The 17,104-nt window shown below is 42.8% G+C and overlaps 1 protein-coding gene across 2 annotated transcripts in view; it reads left to right on the top strand.

Annotated features, from left to right (window-relative positions):
- LOC137375171 (serotransferrin-B-like) overlaps positions 1–17,104 on the top strand; it is an 86,618-nt gene that overhangs the window by 51,748 nt on the left and 17,766 nt on the right. For both annotated transcript variants that reach the window (XM_068041924.1, XM_068041923.1), the window contains exons 8-10: positions 990–1,167; positions 10,984–11,117; positions 15,689–15,785. In XM_068041924.1, coding sequence (XP_067898025.1) covers positions 990–1,167; positions 10,984–11,117; positions 15,689–15,785 — 409 coding nt within the window. The remainder of the gene's footprint in view (positions 1–989; positions 1,168–10,983; positions 11,118–15,688; positions 15,786–17,104) is intronic.

Here is a 17,104-nt window from a genome sequence, read left to right as displayed (position 1 = left end):
CCTGGGCACTGAATTCACTGCCGGCCCAATTAGTGCATTTACCTTTCAAGATAGCATTGAGGAGTTGGGACCTGGAAATTATCCAGGCACGGGCTCCTGACCTCAGTTAGAAAATCAATCCCTAAGTATCTCGTCCTTGCCCATGATTCTAACTTTGTATCTTGTGGTTATTTCTGTGGGTTTATTTTTAAAGACATGAGTAAAGCATACATCTCACTAAATGTAATTTGTTGGCATTGTTTTGGGCAGTTTATGCTGTGGACACTGACTCACCAAAAATTGGGTTGAAGTTGCCCATGCTTAATTCATATAGCTCCCAAAATAGGTTTCAGAGAGAGGAGATTTTGATCTCCTTAGTGTGAGCTGGATCACAACCCAGATCTGAAGAGAGAACGCTTTCACTCTCTTGTCCATCCAATACTCTTTAAACAAAGTGATGTCTGTTCATCTGATGCTTAACAAAAAATACTGACAGAACACTACTGGACAATTGCTTTTAGATTTTTCTAAGCTGTTGACTAACATGACCAGAGATAGTCATGTAAAAAAAAATTACTCCATGGTGAACTTGTAACAATTGGCCCAAGTCAGCTGGCTTCTTTTTCCGAGCTTCAAACAGTTTCTGAACATCTGTTAAAAATTATTGCTGCTGTGGTTTCAGGCATGAGAAAATGTTCTCTGCAAGCAAACATGAGTCAGGGTTGTGTGCTTTTGATCAGGGAATGCTCTTGTTACAGGACCTAGTTTGTAGTAGAGACATAATAGAGAACCAGGAACCTCTAAGTGCTGGTGTCAAATTATAACCTTGAAAATGTGGCAGGGTGAAGTGTTCCTGCTGCCATTGATGGCTGAGATCATGTTCAGATATACCAGGCCAGTTATTAACTTGAATGATCCTTGATTTTACTTTGAAAAGTATTAGTTTAATACTTGAGTTTAATGAGGATTCATATAAACACCACTGAGTTTCCTGATATCATGTTTTACAGCAAAGATTTGGGCCACAGAGTGGGAAACAGTTTAAACTCTTCAGCTCAACAAAATATGGACGGAATGACTTAATGTTTAAAGACTCAACAGAAGAGCTGATTCATCTTCCTAAAGGAACCGATTACCTTCTGTATCTCGGCACTGAATATGCAAATGCTCTAAAAGCTATTAGGAAAGGTAGGAGTTTGTGTTGGTGAGAATTGAAAGTAACTGATACCTTGTTTGTACTAGAATTACCCTTGTTCTTCTCAGTTCCACTCCAGAGCAGGATTTTGTTGCGTGGTATTTGTGAGCCTTCCAGCTGAGGAACCTGGACAGCTCTTTAACTATAGTAATGGACTGTTGGATGCCTATTCAGAGACCCAAGATCAAATCTGAGCCTCAAGTGACCTCTGACCTTGACTAGACTCTGTGGACACAATCCATGGCTTTTCCATTATTTCATCCATCACAAAAAGGATATAATATTCTAGCCCAAAAATGCTGGCACAAAATTATGGGCAGAGAGGAGTGGAATCCAAAACACAAAGCATAGCGAACACAATGACTACTCCTCAGTTCCCCATCACAAATCAAAAGTGGAGAGACTCGAGACATGATCCTGGAGCCACACTTGGTTGATGTGGCTGAGTGAATATGTGGGTGTTAACTCTGAGTTGAATTCCGTGAAGGGGGGGGGGGGGGGGGGCGGAGAGATTTAAAGCAATTGGTTTCAGGATTAGAGGGGAGTTGAAGAAAACTTTTTTCACCCAGAGGGTGGTGGTCTGGAACTCACTGTATGAAAGGTGGTAAAGGCAGAAACTGTCATTGCATTTTTAAAAACTACTTGGATATACACATGAAGTGTTGTAACCTAATGGGCTATGCACCAAGAGCTAGAAAGTGGGATTAGGCTGGATACCTCTTTTTTGGCCAGCACAAACGCAATCGGCCAAATGGTCTCTTTCTGTGCTGTAAATTTTCTATGTTTCGATGAGAAAGACAACATCTTATACTCCGGAGTTGAATTCTACATCAGAATAAAAGTAGCAATGTGGTAATTTAAAGTGAGTTTGTGCAAGACATTTGGTACACGTATTTCCGTTGCGCTAGAGGTTTAGTTTTAAAGAGCTACAAAAATTGTCAGAAACATGCTTTACCAGACTTGAAGAACATACTGTCCTAATTATATCATATTCATAAGGCTATACTGGTTAGCCAACAATGCCTGAGTAGTTATATACTTATGGGGAGATGGTGGCATAGTGGTAATGTCATTGAACTAGTAATCCAGAGGCCCAGGCTAATGCCCTGGGGAAATGGGGCCATATCCCACCACGGAAGCTGGTGGAATATAAATTTAATTAATAAAAATATGGAATTGAAAGCTAGTCTCAGTAATGGTGCCATGAAACTATCAGCGATTGTTGTAAAAACTCATCTAGTCCTTTGGGGAAGGAAATCTGCGTTCTTACGTGTTCTGGCCTGCATGTGACTCAGCAATGTGGTTGACTTTTAATTGTCCTCTGAAATGGCCTAGCACGCCACTCAGTCATCAAGGGCAATTCGGGGTAGGCGACAAAAGCTGGCTTTGCCAACGACGCCCACATCTCACGAAAGAATAAAAAAAAAATACCTAGGATCCATTAAAACTGGGTTTTATCCATCTCCACTGACAAATTCCTGCAATTTTTTAGGTGGTGAATTAGTAAAATTCTGATTACCACCCACGTCGAGAAAAATAAGACTGAATTTTTCATTGTTTCCAAAAAATCGGATCTGGTGATGAACGAGCATCTCATCCAGGATATCAATGACACACTTTGTGCTGAAAACCACTCAGCACAAATTTTTGGTTGGAAAGAAATGAAAAAAGTTCAATTTAGATTTTTTAAGGGAACCCGAATCATCTTTAGGCACTGCTGTGAGGACAATGCTCTTTATAGTGCAGAAAATAGTCCTTCATTCCTAATTAGATAATCAGCAAGGATGGTGGAGTACTAATACAGTGACCACAGTGATAGTGCCCCAAAGACTGAGGTGACCAATCACACACCAGACCATTGTCATAGTGGCAGGTAAGTGGCTAGATTGACAATAATAAATATTGGTTCTTCAATTTGGCTTTTAATACTTTTTATACCCAGCAAGAGGTTAAATGCAAGTCTGATGGTGAGATCCAAGAAAGTGTTATCTAAGAACTGTGTAAATAATTGTGCGTTATCATTCAGTCACTTGTTTCTGAGTTTTAGTGATTTTCCAAGTAATAACTTCTGGTTTTTACTGTATTTTTGAAATTTACTCAATTTTTGGGTCCAGCTTTTTTCCCTGCTGACTTTTTCCCATTTCTTTATACTGCAAATAAAAGCTGGAAATGATTGGGGGAAAAAAATCTGGATTTTTAAAACTGGCTTTAGAAATCGTTATGTACACTTAACAGAAAGCTGCCCTCAGTTATATTTACAGCCTTTATCCTCTTTGTGCTATTTAAGTTGTGCCCCAATCCCTGAGTGAGATGGCTGGGCGAATACCTTTTCCCCAGTCACACGCCAATCTCAAGCTGCACCACTGCCAGGAGATATAAAAACAGTTCATGGCAACATCCTCTCTGACTATAAGGGTGAGGACAATATAAAGGAGCTAAAAAGCAACATGTGTTATCCCGTCTGAAATACATTGCAGTTGTGACATGCACTAGTTGCTACCCTGACTATAACATGCCCCAGCCTATCGTATACCCTGTATACAACACACAACTAGTGTATTATTTTGTAAATATCCACACAAGATTATGTGCCATTCTGCAAAAATACTGTAACACACTGTGGATTGTATGTAATATGGCCACACTATTACCCAATTCCAACGGGAGGACTCACCATCAATGGTTAACTAAAAAAGTTATAGATAGTATCAAACCTAAAGAAAAAGCATATAATTGAAAAGATGGGTGGCAGGTTAGAAGATTGGACGGAATATAAAAAGCAGCAAAGAACGACTAAAAAGGTTAATAAGGAGGGAAAAATTGGAGTACAAGAGAAAGCTAGCTAGAAATATAAAAAAAGACAGTAAGAGTTTCTATAGATATTTAAATAAGAAAAGATTTAAAAAAGAAGAGTTAACAAAGTTGGTCTAAAGAAAGTGAGTCTGGGGAATTAATAAGGGAAAATAAGGAGATGGCAGAAGAATTGAACAGGTATTTTGCATTAGTCTTCACCATAGAGGATACAAGTAACATCCCAGAAATAGCTGCAAATCAAGAAATGGAAGGGAGGAAGGAACTCAAGAAAATTACAATCACCAGGGAAATGGCACTGAGCAAATTGGTGGACCTGTGGGCTCACAAGTCCTCGGGTCCGGATGGACTTCAAGCTAGGGTCTTAAAAGAAGTGGCTAGTGAGATAGTTGATATGTTTGTTTTAATTTTCCAAAATTCCCGAATTCAGGGAAGTTTCCATTAGATTAGAAAATAGTGAATGTAACTCCTTTATTCAAAAATAGGGAGACAGAAAGCAGGAAACTACAGGCCAGTTAGCTTAACATCTGTCTTAGGGAGAATGTTAGAAGCTATTATTAAAGACGTTATAGCAGGGCATTTAGAAAAATTCAAGGTAATCAGGCAGAGTCAACATGGTTTTGTGAAAGGGAAATCATGTTTAACCAATTTATTGGAGTTCTTTGAAGAAGTAACATGTGCTGTAGATAAAGGGGAACTTTAGGGGAAAGTGGATGTACTGTACTTAGATAAGGTGCCACATCAAAGATTATTGTGGAAAATAAAAGCTCATGGTGTAGGGGGTAACATTTTGGCATGGATAGAAGATTGGCTAGCTAGCAGGAAATGGAGAGTAGGCACAAATGGGTCATTTTCTGGTTGGCAAGATGTAAGGAGTGGTGTGCCACAGGGATCAGTATGGGGGCCTCAACATTTTACAATTTATATAAATGACTTGGAAGAAGGGACTGAAGGTATTTGATGCTAATATTTCTGATGACGAAATGATAGGTAGGAAAGTAATTTGTGAAGAGGATATAAGGGGGCTACTAAGAGATATAAATGGGTTAAGTGAGTGGGCAAAGATCTGGCAAATAGAGTATAATGTGGGAAAATGTGAAATTCTCAATTTTTCCAGGAAGAATAAAAAAGAAGCATAATATTTAAACGGTGAGATTGCAGAGCTCTGAGATGCCTAGGGATCTGCTTGACCTATTGCATGAATCACAAAAGGTTAGCATGCAGGTACAGCAAGTAATTGGGAAAGCTAATAGAATGTTATCATTTATTGTGAAGGGAATTGAATACAAAAGTAGGGAGGTTATGCTTCAGTTACACAGGGCATGCGTGAGATCACATCTGGAGTACTGTATACAGTATTGGTCTCCTTATTTAAGGAAGGATGTAAATGCATTGGAAGCAGTTCAGAGAAGGTTTAGTAGACTTATACCTGGAATGGGCGGCTTGTCTTATGAGAAACGGTTGGACAGGCTAGGCTTGAATCCGCTGAAGTTTAGTAGAGTAAGAGGTGTGTTACGACCAGCTGAGAAAGTGGTCTAGGGGTTCCCTAGAACCAGGCGCCTTTGCCTGGTTTAACCGTAACAGGGTTTAATTTTTAAAACACAGTGTTTTTTGCTCCCCCTCAGTGAACCCTTGTTTACTGCTCTCTAATTGTATGGCAAAGAAATCAACCAGACAGGTTTTCTAAGATTTAAACAAGAAAGGTGGAAGTTTATTAACCTTAAAACTCTAATTCGATTAAAACGACCACGAATACGCGACGCGACCATGCTAGCATGTATACGCGATATACACACAGGCAGATAGAGACAGAAAAGGAGTAAGAATAAAGGGGAAAAGTTTGAAACAATAGCTGGGGTTCATTTACTGTCCTTTGAGTTTGATGTAGAGTCTTTGATTGCAGTTAGCTCTTGCCATTTTGTTGGGGCCCAGTGGACGCTTTCAAACTTGTTTTGATGTAGGAGACTTCTCTTGAGGTTTAGTTGTCTTCAGTGGATCTGAAAATTTGTGTGAGAGAGAGAGCCAGACAGGAGAGAGGCTCTTTCTTCAAGTTCAGTTGCAGTCTGAGCCAAACTGTTCTGTAAGCAGTTCAAAACCAATCCTAGGCCAGCAGGTTGGTCATGTGACTAATTGTTTTTAACAAACTCCCCTGCGTTTTTGTGGATTCCTTTCATCTTAGTAGACACTCGCAATGAGGGGATGTGGAATTGGATTGCTGGCTTGTTCCACATTCAATGTCTGGTGATCAAAATCAATTTGGGTTAATTGGATCAGGGAGCCGTTCTATTGTCTCTCCAGGCAACTGTCTCTTAGTATGCAAATTTTTACACCCATTGCTGATCTCTTTAAACAATTCATCTCTTCAGTCCAGCAACAGTTTAAAATTAATGTTTCATATGACAAAATTAATATGCCTCATTCTTGGCCGGTGTGGGGGGGTGGGGGGGGTGGCGGGTTCATGACAGGCGACTTGATTAAAGCATATAAGATCCTGAGGGGTCTCAAGAGGGTGGATGTGGAAAGGATGTTTCCTCTTGTTGGAGTATCTAGAACTAGGGGTCACTGTTTAAAAATAAGGGGTCACCCATTAAAGACAGAGATGAGGAGAAATTTTTTGTCTCAGAGGGTTGTGAGTCTTTGGAACTCTCTTCCTCAAAAGTTGGTGGAAGCAGAGTCTTTGAATATTTTTAAAGCAGAGGTAGATAGGTTCTTGATAAGCAAGGGGTGAGAGGTTATTTGGGGGTAGGTGGAAATGTGGAGTTGAGGTTACAATCAGATCAGCCATGATCTTATTGAATGGCGGAGCAGGCTCAAGGCCTACTCCTGATCCTAATTTGTATGTTCGTATGTACGTTTGTATGTACTATTGTTCGTTGATTGTGAACACAGAAATTACACAGGAATCCTTAGCGTTAGGTCTGTTCTGACAGTGTGCAGCAAAATCAATGCATGGAGAAAAGGAGATTCATAGAATTGCTGGCTAACTGCTGCCTACATGGCTGGAAGGATTTCCAGGTGTAATCTCATTCTGTAATTCAGAATTCATGGCTTGGTCTTGTAATTTATTGTTTCCTCATTGATCACTCTCAGATACATGCTAGACCCTGATGCCTAAGTAATACTGTGTTGCGATCATTCATCATCCCTTCTCTGCTGGGAAATACATTTAAACTGAAGAAAACACAGAATGAATTATCCATCAGCATTTTGTTTTTGTTGCCAGTTTTCACTCCTCTTCTGAAGGAATTCCTTACTGATGTCGGGTTCCATAGGCTCTGCAGTCTCTAGTCACTAATTTAAATGCCGAATGATTTTTCATTTTAGTTTTAGTTTTAGTTTTAGAGATACAGCACTGAAACAGGCCCTTTGGCCCACCATCAACCACCCATTTATACTAATCCTACACTAATTCCATGTTCCCACCACATCCCCACCTGTCCCCTACATTTTCCCTACCACCTACCTATACTAGGGGCAATTGCTAATGGCCAATTTACCTATCAACCTGGAAGACTGGAGGATAGCAAATGTTGTCCCCTTGTTCAAGAAGGGGAGTAGAGACAGCCCTGGTAATTGTAGACCTGTGAGCCTTACTTCGGTTGTGGGTAAAATGTTGGAAAAGGTTATAGGAGATAGGATTTATAATCATCTTGAAAAGAATAAGTTCATTAGCGATAGTCATCACGGTTTTGTGAAGGGTAGGTCGTGCCTCACAAACCTTATTGAGTTTTTTGAGAAGGTGACCAAACAAGTGGATGAGGGTAAAGCCGTGGATGTGGTGTATATGGATTCCAGTAAGGCGTTTGATAAGGTTCCCCACGGTAGGCTATTGCAGAAAATACGGAAGTATGGGATTGAAGGTGATTTAGTGCTTTGGATCAGAAATTGGCTAGCTGAAAGGAGACAGAGGGTGGTGGTTGATGGCAAATGTTCATCCTGGAGTTTAGTTACTAGTGGTGTACCGCAAGGATCTGTTTTGGGGCCACTGCTGTTTGTCATTTTTATAAATGACCTGGATGAGGGTGTAGAAGGGTGGGTTAGTAAATTTGCGGATGACACGAAGGTCGGTGGAGTTGTGGATAGTGCCGAAGGATGTTGTAGGTTACAGAGGGACATAGATAGGCTGCAGAGCTGGGCTGAGAGATGGCAAATGGAGTTTAATGCAGAAAAGTGTGAGGTGATTCACTTTGGAAGGAGTAACAGGAATGCAGAGTACTGGGCTAATGGGAAGATTCTTGGTAGTGTAGATGAGCAGAGAGATCTTGGTTCGGAACGCTCCGTGCAGTTGGGACGTGCCGTACCACCTATCCTTCGTGGAGCAGTTTCTGCGGGAAAACACCTTCGACCACCGGTCCATCAGGCAGTGGTCTGCACGGAATGTCCTCAAGGCCCTACGGGAAAAGGAAACGGTGGATCCTGTCGGATGGTTCCCCGAGCAGACCGTCAAAGTCATTTGGCGGAATGCCTCATCACCAGAACTTTCAAACAAGCACCAAGACGTAGCTTGGCTGGTGGTGAGAAGGGCCCTCCCCGTCAGATCCTTCATGCACACCCGAAGTCTCGCCCCCTCCGCACAGTGCCCCCGCGTTGGCTGTGGTGGGGAAGAGACGGTCGCCCACCTCCTCCTGGAATGTGCCTTTGCAAAGCAGGTGTGGAAAGAGATGCAGTGGTTTTTGTCAAGGTTCATCCCAAGCAGCTCTGTAACACAGGAGTCTGTGCTCTACGGGCTGTTCCCAGGGACGCACACCGAGACAAACATTAACTGCTGCTGGAGGACTATCAATTCGGTGAAAGACGCCCTTTGGTCTGCCCGAATCTTGCTGGTCTTCCAGCGCAAAGAGTTGTCCACCACCGAATGTTGCAGACTGGCACATTCCAAGGTCCAGGACTACGTGCTGAGGGACGCACTAAAGCTTGGGGCAGCCGCAGCAAAGGCTCAATGGGGAAAGACCACAGTGTAAGGTTCCCCCACCAAGCTGGACTGAGGGGCTGGATCCATGGGAAACCCCTCGAACTGTATCGTTAATATTCTCAATTGCTGTAAATGTAAAACTGTAATTGACATGACAATTGTGAAACGGAAGGGTTGGGAAGAAACTCATGACAGTATTGAAGGAAACTGATCTCCCTTGCAATGTTTGTATTTTTTGGTGCTGTTTGGCAATGTAATTTTTACAGATTTTTATGAATAAAGTATATTTTGGAAATAAAAAAAAAAATTCTTGGTGTCCAGGTACATAAATCCCTGAAAGTTGCCACCCAGGTTAATAGGGCTGTTAAGAAGGCATATGGTGTGTTAGCTTTTATTAGTAGGGGGATCGAGTTTCGGAGCCACGAGGTCATGCTGCAGCTGTACAAAACTCTGGTGCGGCCGCACCTGGAGTATTGCGTGCAGTTCTGGTCACCGCATTATAGGAAGGATGTGGAAGCTTTGGAAAGGGTGCAGAGGAGATTTACTAGGATGTTGCCTGGTATGGAGGGACGGTCTTACGAGGAAAGGCTGAGGGACTTGAGGTTGTTTTCGTTAGAGAGAAGGAGGAGGAGAGGTGACTTAATAGAGACATATAAGATAATCAGAGGGTTAGATAGGGTGGATAGTGAGAGTCTTTTTCCTCGGATGGTGATGGCAAACACGAGGGGACATAGCTTTAAGTTGAGGGGTGATAGATATAGGACAGATGTCAGAGGTAGTTTCTTTACACAGAGAGTAGTAGGGGCGTGGAACGCCCTGCCTGCAACAGTAGTAGACTCGCCAACTTTAAGGGCATTTAAATGGTCATTGGATAGACATATGGATGAAAATGGAATAGTTTAGATCAGATGGTTTCAGAGCTCGGCGCAACATCGAGGGCCGAAGGGCCTGTACTGCGCTGTAATGTTCTAAAAAAAGTCTTTGGCATGTGGGAGGAAACCGGAGCACCCGGAGGAAACCCACGCAGACACAGGGAGAACTTGCAAACTCCACACAGGCAGTACCCGGAATTGAACCCGGGTCGCTGGAGCTGTGAGGCTGCGGTGCTAACCACTGCGCCACTGTGCCATTTGTGCATCCAGAACCTAGAGGGTTAATTTCCACAAGGGTTCTTCCTCCCTCGTTGGTTTTAACTTTGGTGGAAGATCCATGGAAACCCTGGAGAAAGGACGTTAATGCCGGTCCGCTGTTTTAGTGAGGTTTCTGTAGCTCTTCCACTGATGTTACCAACCACTGAGCAGGGCAACTCTTGCGAAAATTGACCCCCTGAGAGATTTTAGATTCTTAAATTATTGAGGACTCAGTAGCCAAGCCCAATCCTGTCCCAACATGATGTCCACACCAGGCATGTTCCAACAGGGTCACTGGTGAGGGATCCAGCGGGGAGACCCTGCTGATTTTTCATCTACCTAGTCTAGTGGGATAAGGTTAACTTACTGTCCACACTGAGTTTTGGTAACTCTGTGTAGTGAAACCTGCGACCTCCTATGCTTTATAACTATTTTCACAGTGACCTTTACCAATGGGGCCATTAGGAAATGATAAAGTTTTCTGTTCCTTCACTGTGTTGTAGGATGATGGAGCGCTGAGGCGGTCTATTTGTACAGTATTACCAGACTGTTTATAGAGGGATTCACAGACTGAAAGGCTGCTCCAGTCTGTAACTTATAGTTTATAGGAAGAATCTAGAACAAGGGAGCACAGTTTCAGGATAAGGGGCTGATCATTTAGGATTGAGATAAGGAGAAATTTCTTCACTCAAAGGGTTGTAAATCGTTGGAATTCTCTACCCCAGAGGGTTGTGGATGCTCCATCGTTGAATATATTTAAGGCTGGGATAGACAGATTTTTGGTCTCTCAGAGAATCAAGCAATATGGGGAGTAGGTGGGAAAGTGGAGTTGAAGCCCAAGGTCAGCCATGATCATTTTGAAAGGCAGAGCAGGCTCAATGGGCCATATGGTCTACTCTTGCTCCTATTTCTTATGTTCTTATGATAACAACTCATTCAAAATGTTTATGTTGTAGAGAGCAGTAGCTTGAGTGCTGACCAGATACGCTGGTGCACCATTGGTGAAGCTGAAAGAAGGAAGTGCGACACATGGACAACAGTAAACTGCGTCTCGGGCCTCAACGCTGAGGATTGCATCAAACAGATCATGGTAAAGGACAGCAATGTTTTACAAAACGTTCTTCATGTTTATCAAGTTATGATTAGCAGTGGAACAGTTTCCCATTTTCTTTTACTGTAGGATCAAGTACAGCATGGGATATCATCAGAGAAAGCTCCCTTTACACTGTTTTGTTAAGTACTCACAGCTCAGAAACAGCACCGGTTAGACACAGAGTATATTCCTTCTAAACTGAGGTACTGGGGAAGGCACAAAAAAAATTTACTAGAATGATACCAGAACTGATATGAAAGACTGAGCAGGCTGGAGCTCTTTCCTCTACAATAGGAAGACTGAGGGGTGACGTGATAGAAATCTTTAAGATTATGAAAGGGTTTGATAGGGTACACATAGAGAATATGCTTCTATTTGTGAGTAAGAACTAGGCGCCATAAATATAATAGCCACTAATAAATCCAAGAAGGAATTCAGGAAAAAAACTTCTTCACTAAAGAGTGGTTAGAATGTGGAACCTGCTACCACAAGGAGTAGCTGAGGCGATAGGCATATATGCACTTAAGGGGAAGCTAGTTAAACACATGAGGGAGAAGGGAATAGTCAGATATGTTAAAGGGGTTACATGGAGCAGGGTGAGAGGAAGGTCATATGGGGTGCTAATACCATATTATGGTATTAATATGGGCTGAATGGCCTGTTTCTGTGCTGCAAATATTATGTCATACTGCCTTCTCAAACACTGCCAGGTGAGAAACTGCATGGGTTAAATACAGAGTGAAGCTTCCTCTGCAATGTCTGATCAAATACTTCCAGCAATATATCCTTTCTATATTTAAATTTAGTTACTATTTAAAATCATTCAGGTGTCAGTGTTGCCAGTGCTTGTTTTTGATCTATTAAATTTCACAATTCACCAGAGAAGTTTAAACAAGTAGAAAACCAAGTTTAAAATTTCCCAAATAAAAACAGAAAGTGATGGAAATGCTCAGCAGGTCAGGCAGCATCTGTGGAGAGGGAAGCAGAGTTAACATTTCAGGTCAATGACCTTTCATCAGAACCCTGAGAAAAATCCCAGCCAGTATTTCCAAGATCACAGGATTTGAGAATTTTGACAACACTTCCGATTGACGCTAACATAAAAAAGCCTACATGTATCATAAAAAAACGCACCTTCTCATATAAATCTAACCCCAACTCCTCAGATATAAAAACCCACATCCCATAGATAAAAATCCCAACTCCTCAGATAGAAAAAACCATCTCCACATAATATAAAAACCCAAATTCAAACTCCCATAAATAAAAAAACTCTGCTATACATAAAAAAATCCAAACCTCTATACACAAAACATCAACTTGTACAGAAAACAATCCAACTCCCATACATAAAGAGATCCATTTCCATACAAACAAATATAACCCCTCCATTCAGATAAATCCAACAGTACCATACATAGAAAATCATTATTCCCAAACACAAAATGCAACCTCCTCATTCACATAAACTCAGACCACTACATCAACAAAAACTTATTTTCACACTCAAACGCCTGCACCCATTGACAAACAAAAACCTAGACCTTCTGAGACACAAAGATTGAACTTGCCCATACACAGAGACTAGACACTCCTAGCAGAGAAGAATGCAGGTTGGAGAAATGGTGCTACCATATGATCCCTATATCCAACCCATGCTTCACTCAAGCAAGGTTTCCCTGCAGGGTACATGGAATAACTGAATCTATGCCAAAGAGTCTACACCTTCTCATCAAGAGGCAAAGTAAAGTGGAATGAGAGTCTGTGGCTCAGACCACTATTACTGCAAAACAACACGTCAGAATGATGATACTTTACTTATTAGCAGCAGGGCACATCTCACTTCAATTAATTAATTAACCCAGTAAGCAAAGGCAAAATACTGCAGAGGCTGGAAATCTGAAATAAAAACAGGAAGTGCTGGAAGTCGATCAAACAGCAACTATAGAGAAAGAAAAACCGAGGCGCTGAATTTTATGGAGGACATTGAAGTCCTGCTGCTGGGGCCAAAAGCGAGAGGCAACCTTGCTCCAGCAGGCAGCAGGACCCTAGGGCGGCATTTTAATGGTTACGACCAATTATGAGGCTGCCGCTGGAGTCGCCGTCCAATTGAGGACAGCAGCCCGCCCCTAGAGTTCCAGCCCAATCAGAGGACCAGCATCTCGGCAACATAAGCAGCACCACAACTCACAGTAGCCATTGCTGCGGCTGCAGCTCCAGGATGAGGGCACCTCAATGGTGGGGCACCCTCGAAGAGAGGTGAATTTGGTTTGGGGAAGCCGGGGCCAGGCAGCCAGGCCCCAGTAAATGGGGGTGGGGCTGTGGTGCACCAGCAGCGTTGTTGCCGTGGGGGCAGCCATTGCTGCTGGAGGGTCCCTCCATGGGTCATGGAGGCAGGGTTTACTTGGCGGCCTCCCCATGCAGTGGTGGGCCCTCCCGATGTGGGAAAAATGCCCCCGGGAGTGGGAGGTGGCCCCTTAATTGGCCACTTAAGTGGTCCAATTGGCCACCCACTGTGTGGCCGCACTGCCAAGTTTCCCACCACTAGCAATTACATTGTGCTTCCCTTCCAACGCCTGTCTGTGCAGAGACAAATGGAATGCAGGTGATTCTGTGATCCAAATGACAGAGACAGAGGTTTGGATTTAATCCCCCACGCAGTTAGAACAGTTTGTGGGAGGGGTCTAAATCATGTGAATCTACTTACTAATCGGAGGCTGCACCATTCCCACTGTTGGCATTCTATCTTCAACTTTAAGTTGACAGAGGTCTCTGCATTAGGGTAGCACAGACACACGGTCAGTCTCTGCATTGGGGTAGCACAGACACACGGTCAGTCTCTGCATTGGGGTAGCACAGACACACGGTCAGTCTCTGCATTGGGGTAGCACAGACACATGGTCAGTCTCAGACTGCTATTTCCCTGTTGCTGGAATGACATCCTTGGCTGGACTGCCTCTGCCATTGTAATGTTCATTGTAAGATGCAACAAAAATCCTTCAAGGGCTGGAATGAACTATCTGACATTCTGATGTCATGAAAGGAGATATATGACTCCAAATTTTTCTCTTTTTCTCTTTCTTAGTACAATTCCATGAATGACTATCCTCTTTTTCCTTTGTTGCATCCAGTTGTCTACCCACTTCATTAACCATGCACATATTCTGTGATTTTCTGCTTTATGGATCAACCTCTTATATGACACTGTATCCAAAGCCTTGCTGAAGTCCAGATAAACAATACCCACGGTTTCTTTTGTCCAGAAGATCTGTTACGTCCTCAAAGAATTCTAGCATGTTTTTCAAGCATCAGTATCCTGCAATAAAGCCATGCTAACTTTCCAGATTGTGTCACTCCTCTAGGTGTTTCTTAATTTCCTTCTTCATGATAGTCTTTAATTTATGCATGACAGATATCAGGTTCGCAGTCAATTTCCAAGCCAATCGTTTAACCTTTTTTAAAGATAAGTGTTATACTCTCTGTCTAATCCTTTGACACAACTTCAAATTCAAATCATTTCCTAAAGATCCCCATCAGTACTTGACCAATTTCCTCAGCTATTTTCTTAGGTGTCCTTGTGTGACAATGTTTCTGTTGCTTCTTCGTAACTACTATTGCTACTAAAAGTTCTTTGTCATTTGCCAGAAACTCAAACCTCACTTCTGGGAACAAGTCAGTGACTTCCTTAATGAATAGTGATAAATGAACTTGTTCAGATTATCTGGCAGTTCCCAGTTTCACATTTCAACCTCTCTATTTGTGTATTTCCTCACTCTGCTTTGAATGTGGATGCACTTAAAGAAACCTTTTACTTTGCTTTTATGTTTACTGCAATCCTAACCTCATTTCCTATATTTACCTGTCCAACTAACTTTTTAAACAGTTTTTGTCATAAATCTTATATTCCTGTGTGTCTGCCGCTGAACCTGAAGATCTACATTTGAGAAGCATCCTCTATTTTTATTCCTTGCATTACTTCCCTTGTTGCCCATGAAGATGCCCTCTTATTCTGATTGTTTCTTCCCCAGTTATATGAAGTGATTCTGTAATTCCTACATTGTGCATTTAAAATTGTTCCTTTTCTCTCCAAGCACTGTCCTTCCAACAATCGATTCCAGTCTAGCTCCATTAACTGCTTCCTTAATCCTTCAAAATTAACCACCTCTATCATGCTTCCTCATTCCTGGTGAGCCTGACACTAACCTCAATTGGTTTCCAAGATGTTCTCTAAGCGAAACTGGTTCAATCATCTCTTGTTCGTTGCACAGCATTCTGTAAAAGTTAATGGTACCCCTGAAAATCCTGCTTCTGTGCAAGGTTATGAAGACCCTCAAGGGCTGATAGCTGAGAAAAATCAAGAGACCTCTTGACAAATCTAGAAAAGTCATGATCCTTGGTTACATCTAGAGCATTAATGCAGGACGGAGGGAACTGGAATCTCTCCTGACAGCCCACACCAAATGATTGCTTCGTATACCAGGAACAAGTATGGAGGGAAACGTATGAGTTTATGCTCTGGGAAGAAAGGAGACAGAGACACACACACTAAATAAATTCTCTGGTTGCAGTTTGGTGTTGCTGACGCAGTAAGTCTTGATGGTGGACAAGTCTATGTTGGAGGAAAGTGTGGCCTTGTTCCAGTCATGGCAGAGTATTATGACAAAAGTAAGTTGCATGCACAAAGTTTTAAATTGCTGGTTTCACTACATGAATCTCGAGCTTAAACAATATATTGCATGGATCCTTGTGTGGAGATAAGGACATTAGGACCTTCCTTGCTTTCCCAGCTCAAACAGGTCAGCCCAAGCTCATTCCATTTGAGAACCCTCTGCTTTTGAAAAGTAGTAAAATGGATGATTGTTGATTTTGAAGGATGTAACCTGTAACAGACTCTTCGAATATCACTATACTGTGAGCCTGGGCTTATTCTTCAAAGCCTCTGGTTGGGTTTTCCATATCCTAAACAACTTCTTTCTTTCATTGTGTATTCTTCATATCATGCTTAGGGCTATAAGGATTGCATAATGTTAATTTTTCATTGAATTTGTGAAGCTCTGCAAAGTCAGTGAATCATAGAATTCTCTTACAGCCTATGTAGAGCTCAAGAGAGCTTCAGGTAAATCACAAAACAAGAAACTCCATTTAAAACACAAAACCAGAATTCATATTATAGTTCAAGGGTTTATCCAAAATTGTAGGAATGAAGTGCTAAGGAATTGGACAGGTCTGCCATACTAATATCTCAATCCTTTGGTCCAATACTTGTTCCTGGCTGATGGGGGTCTCAGCCACCGGCTAAAGCGCCAGCGAGAGCCCTGCGTCGCCTCTTCTGGGGAAGGCCCACCAAATCAAGTGCCATTTAGGCATTTAAGTGGACAGAGGCGGGCCTTCCCCAGGATCAAGGACCCCAATGATGGAAGTCTCGCCTGCTGAGAGTTGTCAGCCAATCAGAGGCCAGCAACTCTTTAACTGAGCAGCGCCATCACAGAGGCCGTGGCTTCTGCCGGTAATGGACTCGCCCGAGGCGCTGGAACCAGGCCACAGGTATGTCAGGGCGAAAGAGGTTTCATGGGGTGGGATTCATGGGGGAGGGTGGTGTAGGAGGGGGGTCAGCAGCAAGGGCAAGGGGGGGCTGGCTGTCAGCGGGCCCCCCCTTTCCTGATGCTGGGTCCCTCGTTCAGGCACTGCTTTTTAATAAGTGAACCCCCCCTCCCCCAACACCCCGGAGCCCGCAAGCAACCCGCACAGGTTTGCTGGGCGCTGTCCCTGTGTGGTGACAGGCCCACCTGCCACTGGGCTAATACCCCCGGCATTGGCAGGGTGAGGCCTTTAAATGTGCATTAATTTACCACATAAGGGCCTCAATTGGCAGAAGGGCTGAAAGGCCGTTCACAGGCCTTCCTGCCCCAGACTTAATTTGGGTAGAGGTGGGTAGGTAGCAGGGTACCCCCATCATCATCCCGCCTGATTATATGCTCTCCCTG

Source organism: Heterodontus francisci, chromosome 11 (assembly GCF_036365525.1).
Source record: "Heterodontus francisci isolate sHetFra1 chromosome 11, sHetFra1.hap1, whole genome shotgun sequence".
NCBI classification, from domain to species: Eukaryota; Metazoa; Chordata; class Chondrichthyes; order Heterodontiformes; family Heterodontidae; genus Heterodontus; species Heterodontus francisci.
This window is presented reverse-complemented; position numbering and strand designations above follow the sequence as displayed.